The sequence below is a fragment of the Apteryx mantelli genome, chromosome 4, assembly GCF_036417845.1.
Source record: "Apteryx mantelli isolate bAptMan1 chromosome 4, bAptMan1.hap1, whole genome shotgun sequence".
Lineage (NCBI taxonomy): Eukaryota > Metazoa > Chordata > Aves > Apterygiformes > Apterygidae > Apteryx > Apteryx mantelli.
In genome coordinates, this window is record NC_089981.1 from 33,086,518 (window position 1) to 33,108,820 (window position 22,303).

At 38.7% G+C, this 22,303-nt stretch overlaps 1 protein-coding gene and 1 long non-coding RNA gene across 8 annotated transcripts in view; one reads left to right on the plus strand and one right to left on the minus strand.

The window, feature by feature from the left end:
* Positions 1 to 21,133, plus strand: part of WT1 (WT1 transcription factor) — a 40,689-nt gene extending 19,556 nt beyond the window's left edge. For 2 of the 5 annotated variants that reach the window (XM_067296201.1, XM_067296198.1), the window contains 5 exons: positions 3,310 to 3,412; positions 4,785 to 4,935; positions 13,527 to 13,616; positions 15,263 to 15,355; positions 18,850 to 20,238. In XM_067296201.1, coding sequence (XP_067152302.1) covers positions 3,310 to 3,412; positions 4,785 to 4,935; positions 13,527 to 13,616; positions 15,263 to 15,355; positions 18,850 to 18,971 — 559 coding nt within the window. In that variant the 3' untranslated portion in view covers positions 18,972 to 20,238. Of the gene's footprint in view, positions 1 to 3,309; positions 3,413 to 4,784; positions 4,936 to 13,526; positions 13,617 to 15,262; positions 15,356 to 18,849; positions 20,239 to 20,308 lie in introns of those variants that run through there. The other 3 variants (XM_067296202.1, XM_067296199.1, XM_067296200.1) reach the window with 3 other exon arrangements.
* The window catches only part of LOC136992076 (uncharacterized), a 34,674-nt gene continuing 22,438 nt past the window's right edge, over positions 10,068 to 22,303 (minus strand). For 2 of the 3 annotated variants that reach the window (XR_010884099.1, XR_010884100.1), the window contains exon 4: positions 15,417 to 18,774. This is a non-coding gene — a long non-coding RNA (uncharacterized lncRNA). Of the gene's footprint in view, positions 10,131 to 15,416; positions 18,775 to 22,303 lie in introns of those variants that run through there. The other variant, XR_010884101.1, reaches the window with a different exon arrangement.

The window sequence follows — 22,303 nt, forward strand, 5'->3', positions numbered from 1 at the left end:
GGAGATTTATACTGGTTCTTCTATCAGTTCTTTTTATTTTAGTATATAGATTATAGCAACATAAATAAACCTGACTGTGCAAAATGTGGTATAAATTTTGTGGCGTACATCATGGATGCATAGAGGAAAGAGGTTGAAAGAGAAGAGTTCATATTTCACAGTAAGGTTACTATTGATGCAGAGTAAAGGTTCAAGTTCAAGAGAGCTGTGGTAGGGACTGACTGTGAAAACTCCCTTCAGTGTACCAGTATCTTCACTGATTTGAATGAACATTCACTATTAATTTCTACCTCCCTGAAGATCAAATTATTCCATATTGCTTCATAGTAGATAATACCACCTTGCCCAAGAAATCTCACATGGCCCATTTTGCTGTCTTTGTCCATATGACCATGCTGAGTACCAGTCAATGCTGATATGTTTTAAAATGGGAACTATGGTTCCTCCCTAAAATGTCTCTTATAGGGAGCTGTTTAAGTAGATGGCTGTTCAGTAGTTAGTATATTATGGGTCAGGAGGCTCTGAAAACAGGTTTTAATCTTCAAGGCTTTGCAGTTTTATGTACAGCTATAGTGAAGTATAATTAGAAATAATGGGAGGAAATATGAAAATGAAAAGGCTGAACATTGAGGAAGACTTCCCAACTATGCAATAAAAGTTAAGATGGAGATCTTCTGGAGGATATCTCCCATTCATGGAGACATAGTTGAGGGCACAAGACAGAGTGTTTGTTCTGTTTCTTATTTCTGGGAGGGATTATTTCAGAACTGACTAGTTTTTACAAAAATCTTAATCACTGAAGGATGAAAAACATGCGAATTTGAAGGGAAAGTTAGGCTGTATTTTGTGGCATAAGCTTTTACTGGATATTCCTGTTCCTTCTAAAGTTTCTGTCCTGGGAATTCTTCTTATCTGGCTTTTTGTCTCTTGTTTATTATAATGTGTAAGGCCGTTAGCAAAGGTGTGAATGAAAGGTTACACAGTTACTCAGGATGACTAATGCTGAAGTTCACATTTACCCTAGATTTACTAATACACTGCAGATCAGCAACAGCTTCTGCTGCAAACTGCAGAACTTCCTCATTTTAAGATGGTAGTTCTCATCTCCCTCCTTTTTAAAAATGCACCATATGATTTGTGATTAACATGAGTGTTACCATGGGTTGGGTGCTTTTTAACTCCCTCCCTCCCTCCCTCCTTTTCTTTTCTTTTTTTTTTTTTTAACAAAGTCTATGGACTTTGCTGCCTTTAAATGGAGAGGAAAATTCAACACTGATGGGGAATTTGAGTTGAGCAAATGGTAATTTATTGCCTGTATTAGGGGACAAAAGGCCCCAAGTAGGAGACAAAAGGAGACTCTATGTAGTTAGACATGGTACATATCCAGAGAAGAGATTAATCCCTTTGAATCAGATAATAGTATCTTCCTTTCTCTACTATTGCAGATAATGCCACAGATCAGCAATACTTTCTTGTAACCATCCTATAGCTTGTTTCATTATGATCTCCTGTTTGCCTCTTAAGACTGAAATAAGCAGAGTAAAGTCTCCTAAAGGATGTAGCCTTTGATCCTTTGCCTGGGTAGGAGGAACTGAAGTGAATTCTTGACAAGTTGTAGCTGGCCAGAAGTAGGAAAATGGTGGCTGTCACTGAATCGCTGAAAAGCAGGTCTTTGTGTCATTTGGCTCTGCTGACTGAACCAACCAAAGATGCAAGGTCAGATACTGCGTAACAGATGCAAGTGGAAGTTGCCTTCCAGAAGGCTTGCTATGGCTACTAGTTTGGCTACGGCCGTGATGCTCCTCCCTGAACAGCTGGGCCAAAACGACCGCTGAGTGGATCTCTGAATCTGGTGGAAGTGCCCTTAGAAATAGGACGTAAAATATAGGTGATGCCTGTGTGCACTTGTGCCTTTCAGGTTAGGCAGCTGGTGGGAGCTGTTGTAACCAGGATTTGAATCTAGTATTTCAAGCAGCAAAGGACTTGAGCTAAAGAGCACATCTGTCAGGTGGCAGCCTGCAAGCTGGTATGTGGACTAACAATGACGGATGTGGCCCTCATGCTACAGTAATAGCTGTTCACAAAAACTCTTCCCCTCCTTTTTGGTGAAGTTCACAAACTGTTTAGATGTCTCCTGCATTCCAGTTCCACTGGCTGTTCTGCAAATCACTTAAGTGGTTTAAAACTTCCTTGTAATTCTACTCTGCACATGAACTTTGAGTGAAAAGAAAGGAAGGACCAGTGAAATGAGAGTCTGGGCCTCAGGGACCCCCTAGAATTGCTATTGCAAGCATTTGGCAAAGACTAGGATAACATCCTAGGTATCCATCTTTGTCCCTAGCTCTGTGCCCTTGGGCTTTGTTCTGGGCTTTCTAATTTCTAACACAGTGTAAAATATGAGCACTTACCATTGCCAGTGTATATTAATACATGTGGCTACTAATTTAAAAGCTAAAGTTTATTTACATCATTTTGACATCAAGGAGGTTGCACACAGGAAATACAGCAATGTTTTTAACATTCTGGAGAGCAGAAAGGAAGACTTTGAAGAATAAGTGTAATTAGATAAACACATGATTGTGACATCCCCCAAAACACAACAGAAGTTACATATTTTTTAAATTGTTGTCATGATGCTGCATGAGGAATCTTGATCATTTATACCCAGCAGGAATAGGCTGATTTTTTTATTTATTTTTTTTTTGTAAAGGGTTAATCTGTAGTGCATCCTGCAAGTTGATATGTGGGATAAATAGTTTGGACACTGATTTGTAATCTCTGTTTATGAGTACATGACTGCTATTCTTATAAATGTCATCACTTTCATGGTAGTATCTGGTAATATCTGAGTCATGAGGTGCTGACAAAAATCCACTGCACTTAATGTGAAACTTGAGGCATTTTGCTCATTCCAAAAGATATTAGCAATAGCCAGCCCCACATTTAACTGATAAATAACGTGTACATGTGCACATGACACAGTTACACTGCTATGTGGATTTTTTCCCCTTACCTAATATCTTTGTGGAAATACATCAGAGTCCAAATCATGGCAGTAATTTTTTTTCTGACTGTCTTAATGGATACTGGTAGATGTATGTATGGGGTCAGTGCATTGGGCCAGAAGGGAGCGGACCCATGCAAAGGTAGAACAGGCTTCTTTTGGTGAATGCTGCTTGAACTTGGATATCCTGGCTGCAGAAGTGAACTCTGCATATGTTATCGCCAACTTAAGAAATGAAACCTCTCACATGGAGCTGAGTACTGAAAACTATTTCATTTCTCCATTATTCCCCTCTTTATTTACAGCCATACAGCAGGATATGAAAATGAGAACCACAGTGCTCCTATGTTATACAGCTGTGGGGCCCAATACAGAATACACACCCATGGAGTTTTTAGAGGCATACAAGTGAGTATAGCAGGGCATTCTTCATAGGGAAGTAAACTTCTGCCTGATTATAATGTTTGTTTACTACTTCATTGGTATTTATAAATCCACCCTTGATTTGCGGTTTCCCTGTGTTATCAAGAAATGCTTGAAATAACATGTGCCCTGACTTCATTGAAGTATAATGTAAGACTACTTTCTAACACAGCCATTTAAAATTATTTATTTCTCCTTTAAAACGCATCTGTGAGGCAATATTCCTTATCAGCTTCTTGGAATGGCCCAAAATAGAAGGTCCAGCATCTAGCTGCAGTCACTTTTGCCGTGTAAGGCTTCTGTGGTTGCAATGGGTTAAGTCCAATATTGTATATAAAAAGTGTTAGATGACATTTTGATTTCAGGGATTTCTGAAGCTTTACTAATTTGAACCTATTTCATTAAAAGAAAATAAAATAAGCGATTGTGAACTAATGACTACTTTAGAAACATTTGGAAGGAAAATATCATTCATGGGAGTTAATTTTCTCCCTTTCTGAAAGTTAGAGCATTGGTAAATAACACTGTAAAAATATACCTTCTCTAAACTTATGGCAAAGTCATTACATAATATATCTCTTCCGTGTTGCTCTGTCTTCTGTGTTTTCAACATATGTGAACATTTTTAGACAGCATCTTTTGTACTTTTTTATTTACTGTATGGTTTAACAATTCATTATTTAGTAGCGAGCTCTCAGAAATAGGTGTGTGAGCCAGCTTTTTGTTGAGTGAATACAACTAAGCAGTTAGCACTGTTTAAGGAAGTTAATTATTCCAGGAGATGATCGTTTTTGATGGAACATTGTGACAGTGGTCAAACTGTATTAAGGCTGAACTATCCACCAGCTCCACCTAGACAGTTTTTCTTGTTTTGTTTTTTACCAATTTGCATTAACCCAATACATTAATAAATATCCCTGTCCTTTAACTTAATATGAAAGTCTAATATAAAGAACAGAATGTTACTCTGGCTCATGCTCTTATCTCTTTGGCTGGTATAAGCCTAAAATTATTTCTTGTGCCAATGAGTGTTCTTCCAGGATTGTGCGATCGGTACATGACGTCAGAACATGGCCTGTTTAATCTTACGTATAATATTGGTGAGGGAATTTAGTAAGCAGAGTTCACTTCGTTTCACCTTCATATAATTTTAATGCTCTACAAAGAACAGATTAAGGTATACTAAAGTTGTACTTTGTTAATGAAGAATAAAATAAAATAAAATTGCCTATTTGCAGTGTGCTATATTCAAGTATCTCTTTGTCATGGAGAAGTGCATTTGACTGTTTGCCTTTGAATATGATAATTAAAAACTTGAGAACATATGCATTGCATCAGCGAGTCTCTGTCATTGTAGGATGTCCGACGGGTGCCAGGAGTAGCTCCAACTATTGTCCGATCAGCAAGTGAGACAAATGAAAAACGTCCCTTCATGTGCGCGTACCCTGGCTGTAACAAGCGATACTTTAAGTTGTCCCATTTACAGATGCACAGCAGAAAGCACACTGGTAAGTGTCAGCGTTGATTGGTATAAATTACGTTACAACACTGGACAGCAGAGTGGGCAGGGTGATTTTAAAATGGCATAAGGTGCAAGAAATGATCTGCCAATCTGGGGACAGTGTGAATCTGTCAGACAAGGTATGTATGTGCTCTGGCATCTGAGCAGTTCCTCTTCTGGATGCAGAAGATTCTCTGTGAATCTAGTGAGGAAGAAAAACATGGAACAGCAGTGACAGCAAGGAGATCACCTCCTCCCTCCCTCTTTTACTATTTAGGGAGTCTTTTGGGGTTTAACTGAAAGTTTCACTGTTGTAAAGTTTCCTCTGTAAGAGGAACCCAGACCTTTAGCATCCTCTTGTCTCCCTCTGTAAGCACCTTTATGGTTGGGGGTGGGGAAGTGAGGACTGGAGAATGAGCTTCCTTCCTATGGGATCTTTCTGTGAAGAATTGAGACTGAAGACAGTAATCTGTAGGCTAAGGCCTGGGATCTCTTTGAATTCAGGCAGTCGCAAAATGTGGAAATAATACAATGCCCTGCTCTACCTTGCACAAGAATAAATTGAATCATTTCCTATTTGAAGATTTGTAACTGTTTGGAAACGTGTAATTATGATACATCTTTAGATATGTTCCGTCTGCTTTTTTTTTTCTGATTGCCTATCCCATTTTTATTTAGACCCTGCTTTCTGGGTACTGTGATTTAAATCTGCAAATAAAATCTGTAAATATGGATGTTTAGTTAGTCATGAATATGACAGAATGTGAAAGTAATATTACCTTGGTGTCTTCCTTCAAAATTTAATATATGACTGGTTTCTCAAGAGGCAGTCTGGTTTTGCTGTTGTCTCTGGAGAGTATATGTTGCTGACTGTCCATCACATTTCTGTCTGCTCCTTTGTACTAGAAATATGTCACATTCTTTCTTTCAATTATTCTGCAATGTTAACAATTCCTGTAGTTGTCAAAGGCATGAAACAGACCACAGGGAGGCAGTCCATGTTGCTGGGACTGGGCAGGTGTCCTAATGTCTCATAAAAAGAGTTTGCAAACTTTTCCTTATGGAGGCCATATGGTGACATTAGTTACTTGCACAAAACAATTATAAGTGAGAAATAAACATTACAAAGCATTTTTAATTTTTGAATGTGCAAGTCACAAAATATTCAGATAGACATCTTCAGTGTTGCTCAGATTACAGGTTCAAGATAATTTAGATTGTAACTGGAATTTAGTCTTTAGAGTCCAAGGTCTGCAGAAATGCTATTCTATTTTCCATAAATAAGTCTAAAACCAAAGAAAATTTGGAGACCTTTTTGGGGTCCATTAGCAGCAGTATTTTTCTTGAATATGCCTAAGCCATTCTGAATTGTTCTCATAATTGCTATTTATTTCATTCCTGGACTGATTTACTCTGTATTTTAGCAATCATAATATTAATTTGTTTGCTCTGGCCCTGTATTTTATTGCATTTAGTTGCTTGGCTTACGTGGTATTATTTCTAGATGCATCACAAGGAATTCAGTTTACATTCTTCTTTTTTTTTCTTTAACTGGAGAAGATTTCTAGCATTATATCACATATTATCTAGGCATTCAGAGTCACAAAAGCCACAGAAGATGTAAGGAATGGGACTATGGCCATCTAGCAGCCCTGGAGCGAGTTCTCCCATTGGCTTTGAGGTTATAAAAGCCCCCTCCTGCTATTTTGGTTTATGCTATAGTGGAACTAGGTAGAGGAGAAAAGTCTTTTCCCCTCAAGCACCTCTTCTGTAAAGGTGGGCCCAGATTTCTCTGCCACTACATTTTCATATGTTGACAAGAAGCCTTTTTCTTATCTCTAACCTTCGCAAGGTGCTTTCAGTAAATGGCCAACTTGACTCCCCAAGCTTGCATTTGCTGATACAAATGTTGCTGTGTCTAAGACCTCTCTGGGATATGGTATGCCCAGTTCTGGTCAACTATGATCAGCAAGGGGGAATGTAGGCTGGAAAACGGGTAGAGAAGGCTTTCTGGGATGATTAAAGGATTGGCAAATGTATCTCAAAAGGTAGTGAGAAGAAACTAACCTTTTGTACCTGGCAAAATACAGATTGAGAGAGAATATGGACGTGATGCCATTTTAGAAACGCATTTGCAGTAAGCCTCAAAGATGTAAAATTGTTTAAATAAGAGAATAATAGTGGAATATGATTAAATGGGCAGGAATTAGCAATCAACCCATTCAGACTAAAAATTAGAAGAAATATTTTAGTTATCTGAGAGGTAGATTCCAGGGACATATTTCAAACAAGTAGTGGGGTTTTAAGTTTAGGTTTATTTTTTCCATGAGGTTATGGAGAGCCCGTGATAGAAGGAGGTAATTTCTAGAGAGAAGAAACTAAACATGGGAGAGGAGTTTTGAGTTTTTGATGGGCTGGGACTTTGAAAGCAGATAGTACCTTATTTATTTGATATTGGGCTGTCCCTGGTAACCCAAGGGGACCAGGAAGGAACATTTTCTCCACTGGTATGTGATGTGGCAATGCGTCTTGATGTATTTGGGGGTTTTTGCTTCCCTCTGCCGTGTAAGCCTTGGAATTGGTTGTGACTAAAGACAGGAAGCAAGAGAGAGTGCATTGCTGGTATGGAAATTGTTTGGGTAGTTGGTTAACTTGCCTGACTGATGCATTCAGACTTGGGATCAGAAGGGATTTCTCCCCTTTATCTAACCAGCAGGGAGAGTTAGGTTTTTGCCCTCAGCCTGTTGTACGGGTGCTAGCTATTTCCTGTGATTATCACCCGGAAATTTTACTCTAGCAAGTTCCCAGCTGCCACAGAGATTAGGACATGATGCACTTCATTTCTTGTCTCCTCCTGTAGCCTGTAAGTCTTGGTTTTTGGGAGTGCTTGGTGAACTATGCTGTATGGGAGTATTTGTAGTGGATATTTTGCAAACACTTCTGAATATGAATTAATATATTTTCATGGCTGCCTGGCACTGTGGAGGGTCTGGACTTGGTGGCCATATGGTCCTTTTCAGTCCCATTGTCTTCAAGAGTCCTTGCCAGCTAGGGAGACTGTTATGTTGAGAACCCATTTCCAGTTTCCTTTGTAACATTGTGTCTTTCCCTGGCTATCTAACCCCAAATTGTGGATCTTTCTTGTGGAAAAGCTGATTGCTGAAAGCAAAATTTGGAAACCAACTTTCCCAAGGGCTGATCAGTCATTGCTATGAAGACTGTGTGTCTTGCTGTTGACAACAGTTATGACAGCTACAGTTCACACTTCTCTGCACCTTCTTTTTTTTTCTCCACCTGCCTGTTTTTATATGCGAGGGGATATCTTAAGGGACCAGTATGACTAGAGTGAGGCTATCAGGATGCATTGACTAATTTATATGGCTGTCTCTTAGGCTCTCTGATCATCTCTCTGTTTGTAACCTAATTAGCTCCATAACACCACTTTAGAGTGATGTCGTGAAGCTAATTTTAGAGTTCACTACTAAATATGCAAATTGAACTTGGTAGAATTAACTTACTTGGACAGAAAGTAATTGGCAGACATAGTACCTAATATTCTTACTAAACAAAGGGGTATTTCTCTTCTTCTATTCCAAGTTTTTGATGGGGAGGAATCCTGACAAGCCAGTTTAAAGTCAGGAGAGCTCTCAGAAAGCAGCCAGAGTATAGGATAATTTAGTTCTGTTTAGTATACCTCTTTATGGCCAAAATAAAATTTTACTAGTCCTAATGTCTTATGTTTCTGGACTGACTCATGGGATTGAAGCTCTTCCACCTTTCTTCGCATAATGGTATGTCAATTTTGTAATTATGAACACCTGACTTGAAAATAGTTACATATATCTAATATTAAACCAGCAGGTGGTATCATTACAGAATAATGTTGGCTCTTGATTATCATTTTCCTTTCTCTCATAGGTATTTACAGAGGACTGGCTCATTAGATCTTCTGTTCACTAGCTGCAGTACTGCAAAATCAAACAGGGCTCTAAAACACAAAATTGGATTCTGTAATCAGTTTTTACCAATGTTTCAATATAGCCTTAGTTGAAAACATGTTGACATTTTGTACCCTCCAAGACTGCTTATCCATTGTTAACAATGCCTTTATTGAAACATGTACAGCCAAAAAAGCTTTCTCTTATCTTGGTATATTTTGCTGCAGTAGATAGGCCTGCTAAAGGAAATGCAAAAATACATATAACTTTTCAACAGTACAGCCATTAATATAGTGAGTTGTTATCCTGTAGTAGACTTCAGAGGTTTCTTTGCGGAAACAAATTCATGTCTAAACCTTCATGAATTTCATGTATGGTGGAAACATCACCATTTTTGCCTCCGCCCTTTGGAGTGTAGCGCCACACATTGGAAAAACTGTGGATTTACCCTAACTAAGAGCAGCATCTTTGCAGGGAAAGTATTCTCTGCCTTCGTGCAAAAAACATCCTTCAGCCTAAATGTGCTCCACTGCAGGTGCGAATTTCTGTAATGAAAACTGAGAATCTGTAACTCAGGAAGTTCACCCTTTATGCGGTTGGCGTCTCAGCTCTTGGTGGTGAAATTCAGAGGTTCTAATGGGTGTAAGTAATGCAGTCGAATAATCATTTTTGTGCTCATCATCTAATAACGATTTCTTTGCTTTAACTAAAGCAAATATCCTTTTATGATGGCATGTGTCGCTATGCTGCAAAACACCTTACAGTCATTAGTGCAGTTCATCGTTACAACACCTTTGAAAGACAGAGCTAGCTATATTCTTTTTATATAGAGATGATAGCTGGGCTCATTTGTGTTTGAGCTGGGAACTGAACAGCCTCTCCTCTTAAGAGTCTAGTGCTGTGATTTCTAGGATAGCACTCTTTCATTAATGCTGCTTTGAAATACTGACCTTTCTACTTAAGCTGTGGAATATCATTCTGCAGAATATTGTGGGAGCTGAAAGTTTACATGGGTTCAAGAAACAACTGGACAAATTCATGGAAAGAAACTCCATTAAGCACTGTTAAATAGAAAGTCACCTTTGGCTCAAAAGTCTCTAACTCACAGACTGTTGGATACTAGGAGAGTGTCCAGGGAAAGTATTATGGCTACTTACCCTCTTCTGTTCTCCCATGGGCATCTTTGGTGAACCAGTGTGGGAGACCACAGGGCTGGATGGACCTTTGGCCTTAGCCAGTATGGACCATTCTTAGGCTTTCATTTCTGAGGGGTAAAACAAAATTATTTATGTATTTAAAATAAGAGATTAGTTGCACAACAATAACATCCTTCTATACCTCAAGCCCTGTGTGAAGATGATAGAAAATTTTACCTGTAAAGGCTCTCTGCTAAATACAGAAACACGATTTACTTTGCTGAAGCAAGTCAGGTTGAAGAGGAATGTGTTATACTGGTGCAGTAAAGTTCTGATTGAGGGGTTGTGCTTGTTTGATTCAGTGGGTATAGAAGAAAAGCTGGTGAGGTGAGCACAGGGAAGCCTTCAGATTCTCATTCACACCAGTAGTCTGCAAGCTCTGATTTCAAAATCAGCCCCTTCTCCTGATGTTTTGTTGTTAGCAGCAGGCTTTTGCTCTTCCAGTGCTCCTTAATTAGATTAAATGATTATGGGGAATATTTTGTGCAACTGCTGTAGTAGTAGGAATTTCAGAAAATGTGTGAGCTTGCTCTGGTTTAATTTAGCCCTCTTTGAGCAAATAGGTTTATTTTATTAAAAATATTTATTGCAGTAATGCAAAGGCTGAATCACACTTGCTCTGTCATTGCTGAGCTTTATTTTTCTAAGTATCAGAAATTTACCTCTATTCCCTCCCATCTTGACTATTTCATTATACACCAAGTTTAGCCTTCCTTTTGTGTTCTCTCTTTTAGTAATGAAATGCAAATAATCATGAGAACCTCAGCTGAAAGGACTGGTGAAAGTTCATCATCATTCCTCTTTTTTTTTTGAAATTTTATATGGTCATATAGGAAGTTGACTGTATTATGGGATGGTTTTCATACATTGAGAGGCTTAAGCCTGCTACTGGAGAGGTTCTAATGGATCTACGGGAAATTAGACGCTGCCCTAGACTCTTTCTGTGTAGTGGTTTAATGAGGCACCAACAGACTTTTTCTAATTTGGCATCTTCTTGTCATCCTGTTCTGATGAAAGTTGTGGAAGTTAACGATTACATGACAATGGGTTTCAGCAGGCATTTCGCTTGGCACCAGCTGATATGGAATATGTAGAAGGAAAGAAAGACTAGGATTTCCGTCCAAGTATTGTGCCTCTTTTTGTTTGTTTGCTTTTGTTTTGTATGCAGTATTGACATATCTCTGTGCTAAGCATACCAGATTGATTCCTTTAATACATGCATTGGTTAAATTTGTCCTGAATTTAATCAAGATTATATTTCAAGTATTTAAAGAAATACTTTAAGATGCATGCCATCAGACCCGCTATACTGTTTTATTCAAATACCTCCCTAACTATCTTCTGCATTTATATTGCAATTAGGAAATAATCATCCTGTCACTGCATTCTGCTCTGCTGACATTCCCCTCTTAAATCTGCCAAAGGGCTGAATTCCTTGGAAGTAAGTGGTTTCTGAAAAGCAGGCACCCCCCAGGGAGTCCTTGTGGTCAAAGTGTGGGGGATTATTTTAAACACTTGTGGCAACTTTAATCCCTTATGTTAATAAATTAAGCACAGCAGAATGGAAATTATCCACACCTAAGTTTAAGAATCAGTAAACTCCTTTGGGTGACTGTCACAGGAGCTTAAATTGTTCTTGAAGATTTAGCTGCTATTGTGAAATTTTGATCTTAGCTACACCATTATAAATTTGGAATGCTCTTCTTAAGATGCTATTTCTGCTGTGTTACCCAGATCAGCAGGTTTCTGCTTTAAACTAAAATAGTTTGCACTGGTATCTTAGAACAGAGTTCTGTGCAAATATAGTACAGATCTATTAATAAGCCTTTCAATTGATTCTATAATAGTACTTACATGGTGTCTAAAGACAGGCCAGAAAAATCTTTTTGGAAGGAGAAATGTCTCTAGGCCCTTAAATCCTGTCACATCCTATTATCCTAATGATTAATTCCAAACAAATATTTATATAAGACAGACCAGTTCACTTACATAAATTATGCACAAGATGAACACGGCATCACAGAGATACTCCTGTACTGTACCTCAGAAGATAGAGTTCTCATTTAAGATGCAACTGCTGCTAAGAAAAACCTTCTCCTCATCATAAGATAATAAAAAATGCTGATTCTTTCATTGAAGGTTTTTGAAAGTGTTACGAGTTTAAAATTACACACAGAGAAGCCAAACCCACTGTCCCATGTATTTTCAGCTGACTATTTTCCTTAGCTCCTTCATGCTGGATTTGTGTTTTATACCTCAGCTCTGCGCAGCAGACAAAGCAGGTCCCAGCTGGTCTAGTGCGTACCTTCCAGATAAAAGCCAGGATCCTCCCTGCCCCGCAGTGAGAGGTTTCATTAGTTCTCATGCTGAGGTCTCTATGCAGGGCTGTGGCACTGTAAAAAGACTTTGTGTAGGTATTGATATAACTGTATATATTTTAGGCTCTTGCAGGACTACATTGTTGTGTAAGGGGGCCTGAGACTGCATGAGAATCAGATCTGAAAAGCCATACAGCTCCTTCTGTAACAGCATATGGGTTAGTTTTTTTGGGATGGCTAGATTTTCCCTAACTCTGCAGCGTGCTGCAGTCCAGCAGCATTTCCCTCTTTCCTCAAGTCCTTCGATTGCTGCATTTCTCTTTGCATATTTATGTGGCTGGTAAAGTCCTTCATTTTGAAAATCATGTTCATTTGAGACACTAGCTTTTAGGGATTTCAGTTTTTTAAAATCAGAAGTTCACTTTTGGTCCTAGACAGAACATATCCTGAGGTTCTCCACTGAACTGTACAGAAGGTGGAGGAAGAGTTTATAGTTAGATGAGGCTTTGGAATAATTCATAGGCTTGCCTGCGGCGGTGTGCAGCTGCATGTGAAATTCTGTTTAATGGTGCTTTATGGAAGAAACATCGTTTGTGTTTTGGGGAAGAATGTGTATTTTTCTGTGGTTGAATTTTGCTCTGTTATTCTTTTAACTCACTTAGCATAGTTAAAATTACCAGCTGCATGGATGTCATTGGTTTAGTTTTTGCCTCAAATCCAATTTAGAACAAACTGCAAGATGTTCCCTTGCACAAATTATTTATCTCTGGAACAGGTGGAAAGGGCTGAATAAGATTTTCTGTGAAATATTGAACAAGACATTTCGGTTCTTTTCCAGCAGAAAACAATAAAATGGTTTTCATGCAACTTCATTTTTGTGATTTTAACCTAATGGGCCGTTTTTTAGAACAAAGAGATTCAAGATCAGTGACAATGTAGTGTAATTAGTTCTTTCCCCAGACTTTCCTCAGTGATTCTAATACAGTTGTATAGTTTTACATCAAATGAGAATCTGGCCTAACTCTAGATTGCTTTAGAAAGGAAGGAAGATCAAATCTTTTAGTATAATGCATTTTATCTTCTGATTCTAGTTGATGTATTCCGCACTTTAGCCACATTTTCTAACAAACCGTTTGTCCTTTACAGGTGAAAAACCCTATCAGTGTGATTTTAAGGACTGTGAACGAAGATTTTCTCGTTCAGACCAACTCAAACGGCACCAAAGACGACACACAGGTTTGTTGGCAACACCCCTCTACTCTTTAGATTTCACCTTCATATGTGAGTTATCTGTAAAGGTTTATTCTTAAATTTAGCTTCAGTAGTGGACTGTAGCTGTTTTTTTTGCTGTCATTTCAGTATTAATATGCTTGTATATGTGACCTTTTCATCCTTCAGCCATCTTTTTGAAACAGCTTTTTAAATGCAACCATTCTGTGCTGTATCTCCAATATAGGAAATATATTTTTAAAAAGCAAACAGTTCTGCAAGAAAAAATTGCCAACAAGTAACCTGATAAACACTACTGTTGATATTCTGGTGTTTGTGTGGTAAAGCTAATATGTGAGTGCTGCCTATGCCTAACTTGAAAAGGTGGTGGAGTTAGTGTGCACTTGCATGTGGAAAGGAGGAGTGGAGAAGGAAAAGCCATAGCAGCTACATGCTCCAGGGCTGCAGTTCAGCAAACCATTTATGCTTAGATTTGAGCCTTTTTTGAACTTTGCTGGCTAAAGAGCAATTCTAGGAGTAGCAAGGAGAGAAATGTCAAAGATCTGGCTGGTTGGATTGCACTAGAGAGTACAACTAGCCAAAAACAGCCTGGGAAGTGTATAGCACTCGTTAACCACACAGTGGAGCAGGCAAGAGCAGTCATGAATGCATCTGGGTCCTAGCTAGGTGTGCGTGATCTTTCTCAGTGAATCATTCGTTGGTTGAGATGTTGTTCTCAGCTAGCCAAAACTATTTTTTGAGTTCAGCCTAAATTTAGCAAGTTGTTTTGTGTGTGCATGTGCACCATTCTCTGGAAACGTCAGAATGGCCCATTTCAGCATTTCTGGAGTTCTTGAGGTCCAGACTGACAGGGGAGACAGCTGCCACTTTCAGAGTCACTGAGGAGGAGACGATGCTGACTCCAGCCTCCCGGCTGGGAGTCAAACCGCAAGGGCACTCTGCACGAATGTGAGGAAGGGTTTCAGAGTACTTCTCTGACTGAGCTGAAGGAAGAAATTGAGTTTGGGTCTCCTATATCTCAGGAGAGCGGTCTGACAATTGGTCTACTGGCTGTTATGTGGTGGATTTGTCTATTACTTTTCTTGCTAAAGATGTTCTATCCCACTGAAATGGTATTGTTGACAGAGGTAAAAAGTGTCTCTGAAGGCTAGTGGTAAAAGTACCCTTTGGGGATGATATATTAACAACTGCATGCTAGAACTTCTGCATTAAGCAGTCCGAGAGTTGTGTGCAGTGTGTAAAGTAAGCAGTAGCAGTAAAGCCTACTGGGAGGATACAAAATTTGTATTCCTAAACCTCTACTTTTCTTATGTAGCATCTGCTCATATATGATGCCAACAGTGCCAAGCCATAGGATAAAAATTAATGAAGTTTGCAAAGCTCCCTTGGTCCAGCAGTGTAAGTGGGTGTTTGTTTATGCTGGTGCAGTTTGGATACTTCAGGCCCAGATGTAGGAAAAGGAGGTTGCAAAGGGGTTATGTGTGGCAGGCTGATTAACGACTTTCTGTAATGCGTAGGCATGAAGCTGGGAGGAGCAGTTACAGTAACTAGTACAAAAAAATCCAGATTTTTGAAAACTCATACATAGCTGATATCATTCACCCTCCCAAAAGATGTTGGAATATGACCATAGACTTCTTTTATCTCTTCAGGCGTGAAACCCTTCCAGTGTAAAACCTGTCAGAGAAAGTTCTCCAGATCTGATCATCTGAAGACTCATACCAGGACTCATACAGGTAAAACAAGTGCGTAAACTTTTCTTCACATTTATATTTCATTATTTATTAAGTTTAAATCAATGTTACTATAAATTAAATGATTAGAAAGTCTCTTAAGGAGGGGTTAAATATTCAAAACTACAGAAATCATTTCAGAGTCCAATGATTTTACAATGTGACTATAGTCCCTAAATGTCATAGTCACTTTTCAAAATGGGATTTAGGTGATTTTAGAAACTACACATTCTTATTTCATGTTTTAAGAAATTTCAGATTGGCAAAATGTATTTTGTCAGCTATTGTGAAATGAACATCATGGTCTCAACCCACAAATGTGAAGCTGTTCTACTGCTTTACTGCAAAAACCTACAAGACAGAAGTTTTAATTCTAGCTTCAGCAGAAGGTCTGTAATCTAAAGTATTCATACCTACTCATGCTTCCCCTAAGCGTCAGTTGAGCCTAATGCAGAATATCATGGCAAAGCTCTTGTTGTTGCTCCTTGCACTGTAATCTCTTCTCTCCAGAAGATAAAAAGAGTGCCTCTTGCAAACTCACACTGACAGACACTAAAGTAAAAGCTTACTCAAATATTCAAGGACCTTTTTGTAGAAACCATAGTATTTCATAAAAATAAAGAAAAAAAATAGGAGGCCATTTTAGTCTATTCTGCACTTACATAAATGTAAACACCATTAAGGAGCAACCGCAGCAACCTCTGTCTTTTAGTTGTAACTTTAAAATTGTTCTTATGAATAAACATTTTCTATTCCCTCGCAATACATATGGAATATTTTTACCAAGTCATTTTTTTACCAAACACTTTGACCTGCTAACTTAGTTTAAAAAGAATTGAGATTATTTTTGTCAGGAAATAATTTCCCTTCTCTCTTATTAGATGCCACAGTGTTTTCTATACTAGGATTAACCTTTTAAAATGTGTCTCTGTACTGGTAGACAAGGAGCCTGAAAATCTTTTTCTCCCTGCTAAGTATTCTTTTGTTCTCTTGTGGACCATAAGAAATGCCTGTTTAAGACTTTCATAAATAAATAAGAAATTTCCATAAAGGACATGATTCACCTGAGAATAATGGGACTTTCTGTGGAGCCAGCCAAAGAAATGCTTCAAGTAACGGCCATATCTGCACATGCAATCCAAACATGGTAAAGCGCATGGCTGTACTCCTGGGTTCTCCCAGAGTCCCGTGCTGAGCTGCAGCGCCTGGGTCTGTGTGCATGTGCACGAAGAAAGATATTTTCTTAATCAATAAGAGCTGACATTCTGATAGAGACAAAATGGCGAGCAGGTTTTCTCATGTCAGCCAGTCAGGATAAACTATATTCCCCATCACATTTCACTGCTGACTGATCTGCTAACTCATTTGAAGACTCCAGAGTGTCCTGACTTCAGCAAGGTTTTATTCCAGGTTACCTAAATCAGGGAAGAACTAGCTCTTTTTTTTCTAGTGAAACTAATCTCTCTGTTTTAGTCCTTTCTTGTGGTCCAAGCCCAAACTGCACTCATCGCTGAAAACAGCTGTGCTTGAGGGCTGATAACTGCATAGCACAGACCTTCGCGTGGGATCGCTGCCTGCCACCAGCTCAGGTTGTGTGCGAACCCTGCAGCGCTGCTCTGCTGCTGTTGGCCATTTCGGCTGCATCATACATCTTTGACTGCAGAATACACATACCCTGAGGGGAAACAGCACTAGTGATGGCTAGGGATTTTTCATGTCCAGCTTGCCCTGTAGCTTCATTCCTCTTTTTCTCCTGTACCCCTTAAGTTTTGTAACAAAACATCTAGCTCAAGTTAACTTGCTCCATGTTAAATCTTGGTGAAACAAAACACACACAACTTTTATCTTCTGTGGGCCTAATTTTAAGTGTACTGTAAAACTATTCGGTAAACTACAAATTCAGGGTCTCCACAGCAAGTTAGTTAACTGTGATAGCAATCTTTGCTTTAGAAAACAACAACAAAATCAAAGGAAAACTCCACACAACTGTTTTTTTAGCAATAGAAATAGGATTTCTGATATCTGTACAGTGAAGCCGTATGGAGTAATCTGTGCCTAGCGCAGGATTAGTAGAGATTGCTGCCCCCTGTTGCAAGAGGAGAACCAGAATTGCTTGTAAGGCAGCACAACTCTGTGCTGTCTTTACTGTGGTAGTTCAGTGAAAAACTAGCCAGTAACAGATAACTCACATCAGTTCACAGGATGGTTTGGCTAATGCTGCTGAGATGAAAGGAGACCACTTTATGCAATCTGTGATTCTTATCAGTAGTTGTAACCAGATCAGCTTTGTCCCATACTATTTTATGCACTCATGTGAGATGGTTGATGCTTTTGCAAGCGTGTATGTTAAGTGGATAAAGTAGATTTTAACCCCTCCGCCCCATTTATATAATCTGTTTATTGCATGGGATTTTGCAAACAGAAATACACAACATTTACGCCCATCCCAGATCCCCTTTTGCCTGAATTTGGATGTTTGTGAAACGCACAAAGTGTGAGGCAAAGAAGAGAAGAAGATGGCTGGGTGAGCTCTTACCACTCCAATGTGTCTTGAGTTGGAGAGTACGAGGTGTGTAGACAGCATGGAAGAGCCCAGGCCCAGAGCTGAACCTGCTTTAAAGTATTGCATCTATTTGAGGAGAAAAAAAAAAAAGAAAAAAAAATAGAAAATGCAAGTCTAAAAGAAACATGAGTCACCGGGCATTGCTCTGAGCTAATGAAAGCATTCCATCAGCATTCCTGCAGCATCAGAAACACGGCCTGAAATTCCACTTAAGTATTGTAGAAAATCAAGAGAGCAGATTAAACTGTAAAAAGGTGATGGCGTTTCTTGTTAAAATTGTATGTGCTTTGCTTGGGGTTCATTTTTAGTGAAGAGTATATTTGTTGGAATGTTAGAAAAATACTGAATATTTTGGGCCTCTCAAATCTTTATTTTGACAGTAGTGGGAAACTTTCAGTCTGGTTCAGCAGACTTCATGCTGAACTCTGTTGCTTCTACCACATTCACTTACACTCACCAGTCCCAAAGAACTCGTTGAGCTTGCCGGAACGACTCTCCTTGACTTGATGTCAAGCTCTAAATAGTCACTGACAGTTTTCACAGTGACTAACAGTATGTCTGCACTGCACTCAAAAGTGTGACTGAAGCTTATGTGAATGCCAGAGTTAGTTTGAAACTAGTTCGTTCAAGAACTGATAGTAGTCTAGCCATGGCAACACGGTGTGTCCAGTACCGGCCTTTCTGTAGGGAGGAACTGTTGCAGAATGTTCTGCATCATCTGAAAAGGCTGTTGTTCAGCACCAGCTGAGGGAGAAGTAGGAAAGCACTGAGCACTGAAGTGAACAGGAATTGAGGGCACTCCCACACCCTGTCAGGCCAGCCCAGGGTGCCAGTCCTCCTGACGAGCTCTGCCTAGCTCCTCACAACCCTGCAGAAAGAAAATAAATAGCAGTGTCTCAGGCAAGCGGTGTACCCGGTTAATAACAGGGTGTTTTGTTAACAGGTGAAAAGCCTTTCAGCTGCCGGTGGCCCAGCTGTCAAAAAAAATTTGCCAGGTCTGATGAATTAGTTCGTCATCACAACATGCACCAGAGGAACATGACTAAACTGCAGTTGGCCCTTTAGACAGTTCAAACAAGTGAATAAACCAGATGGGACATTATGAGCTACTGCAAACTATTTCAGCCATCTTCAATCACCTCTGTCAGAAAGCTGCGGCTGTCTTCGCAACCCATTTGACACAAGTTAACTAAACCGTAGGATTCTGCTCAGCCTTGTCTTCCATTTGGACTTAAAAATTTTCCTATTCAATATATTCAAGAGATTTTTATTTGTAACTTTGTTAAAAAGTGAGCAAGATTGCCACAGTTTCAATATTACTATAAACGACGCTTACCTTGGATGTCTGTTTCCAGTTTTCTGCTTTAATTTTTACTTGAACTTTTCTAGGTACATATTACAGTACCTTTTTCAGTCCTGCAGTGAGTAGGGTACCTGTCCCAGTTCAAGGTAAGCTTTATGCTTGCTGCATTTGTGCATATGCTGAAGTTTCCAAATGCTAGTGTAGCTATCCTACGACAGAACAGTCATCTGAGATACTTTTGGTAAACTTTGTACTTGTACTGCTAAAGGGCAAGCTTTTAAAGTTGGAAGCTCAGCTTTTGAATTTCACAAATCAAACTTTTTTAAAGAACATATTTCTAGAGCAGCTAAAGCTAGATGAACCAATACCTCTCTGTACAGAAAATAAGAATCTTACCATTAAGTTAACTTGTTTTTTTTAAATAATCACATAATTGATCCCCAACAACTGATTTGTTTGTCAAATAACTCTTTCTATCTCTCTCTTTCTCTCTCTTTTAAATGTATTGGTTTAAATTTATTCCATCATGAGACATATAGATCTCCTTTACACAAAACTAATTCCAATCACTGTAGACATTTGGGATTTATTTACAATGTAAAGCCACACTGGTTATGTGGCTAGCAAGCTGTATAAACTTAAAACTGAACTTTAATGGGGCTGGTCCAGGATCTCCATTAACAGATTACTCTTAAGATAAGTAACTTAAAAAGACTCTTTGTCAAGTATATGTGAAAAAGACATTATTAGTGTAAGGAAATATATTGTTTCAGGGTTTTGGGAGGAGGGGTTTATTATTTACTTTTAATTGCTTGAAATTGTGTGTATATATATATATATCTGATAATGTATTGCTCTTAGACATCTAAAATTAGAAAGTGTATAAATATTAGATGCATCACTGTTCTGATGTCGTTGCTGTTACAAACTATTGATAACGCTAAGAATGTAACCTGCATTTTTCACTGAGCTTTCAATTAAAGCCCATTCAAAGAGAAACAAATGAGAGTCCAACAGATGTCTTGTTTCATGTCTGGTATTAAATTTCAAATGCCCTGTCCAATAGTATCCTTTTTTTTTTTTTTTTTTGTATATAAAGGTACCACCAGCACTGATGACCACTAGTTAACCTGTCCAGGTCTTGACCACAATTTATCCATCTCACTTGGGAATCATACTGGCAACAGAAAACAGTGTCAAGTTTCATATTGTGCTATAAAACAGTTGCTTCAACCGTTCGTCTTCTTACAAAAGTATTCCTTTTCTTTAGACCTGTAAGATTTGTATAAAAACTTTATAGCATAGTAAAATCCAGTCTAAAAATGGAAGTATTGGCCTTCTGTAGAGCTGCGCTGAAACCATAAGCAGAGATAACTTTTTAGATTAGGGTGTCATAGACTGACTTTTAAGTAAAAGTTAACTTAGAGTTGGGGTGGCTTAAATCAGTTCAGCAGGTTGAAAAAGACAGTCTTTCTTAGATGATGAAGTGTGAAAATGAAGATAAAAAAATATATTGTTTCTTTGTCATACTGCCTGCTTTTCTCTGGAAGTAAGTATTGCCTGCCTTAGTGCCCTTTGACCTTGCAAAATATTTGTATCTCTTTAGCAAAAATCTTGAATGTATCTTGCCAAGCTTTTTTCTCTAATGTACACAATGGAGTTCTATGATGGGTTGAGCTTTCTCTCTTAAAGTGCAGCTGCATCGTCAAGAAAACTCAACAGTTAATTCTTCAAGTCCTCTTTTTCGCATGGGTATTGCATCACGGTTAATTACTGTTGGGGTACTGCAACTCATTTGTATCAGTCAACTTTATCTTTGGCTGCCAAAAGACAGCATCTCTCTGGAGAAACTCATAACAAGTGTGGCAAACATCAAATATTTGGAGTGAATGGTGTATATAAAATGCACAGAATTAAAAAATAAAGCAGCTCCTCCTGCTTTCTTGAAAGTTCAGCCTTAACAACAGTGTGCTCCAATTTACCCAGCAGTGCCCTGCACCTACAAAATAATCTGTTTTTCAGTATGCACACAAAATAGAGAACTGCCAGAAATGTTTACACTAAAAAGCAAAAAAACCTCACTAACCTCCAGTTGTCACGCATAAATAAAACTATCTCTTCTGAAATATAACCAAAACTACACCACAACATAGCCCAGACTTCCGGTGACCTGTATGTAACTAAGTCCATGGTTTTGCTGCATAGTGATTTGCATGCCAAATAATAATGGCAGATGGCTATAAAAATGAAGCCTGGGTTGATCAGTGACAGAGTATCTGTCCTTTTGCTTTTGCTGTCACCACTTTTTCAACGAAAGTATTTCTTGGTACTCTAATGTTTGATGATCATTACATCCCCCAACAGTCTGAGTGCAGTGAAGACAATGGTAAATGTTTGCTAGATTTTGTAAATTTGTATTCTTTGGCCTTTTTGCAGTCTTTGTCATGAGAGGCATTTTATGCCTTTCCCTTTCATTTCCTTGTTTTCAAGATTCTATCAGCAAGGTAAGCTACCTTTACTGAAGTGCTTTACTACTTGAATTTCTCAGAAGCAGCCCCCAGACACTGGTTCTTGCAGCATGCAATTCCTCATTTTGAGGCAGGCAGAAACTGCTCAGCAGGCTCAGTTTCTGTGAACTTGACCTCCATATGAAAGATGAGGGGGCTGCACTCTATTATATCTTACAAGTATCCTTAGCTCTCTGGAAAATGTTCAATCTCACAATTAATTCAGCAAATCTTGTATGCCTCTGCCTTGTGTTCTTAAATTGAAAATAGTGACTGATGTTATTTCGGTTGGGGTTGATCTCTTACTGGGACTGATTTACTGTTCCTGTTCTGTAGTTTCCATAGCCCCCCACAAAGGAGAATGTCAATTATATAGAGAACACTTGTACTTCTTGTCACTCTATGATGTACAATATGTGTTGGGTAGGAAAAGGAACTTGTTAACTCCTCTCTCTGATGACACCAGCTGAGGTTCAAGGGGTTCACTTGCACCAGTGTTTTCAAGGTAAGTGAATGCAGCTACATGTCCCTTCAACTTTATGAAAACAAGACTTAAAATGCCTAAATTTTAGCCACATGATCATATT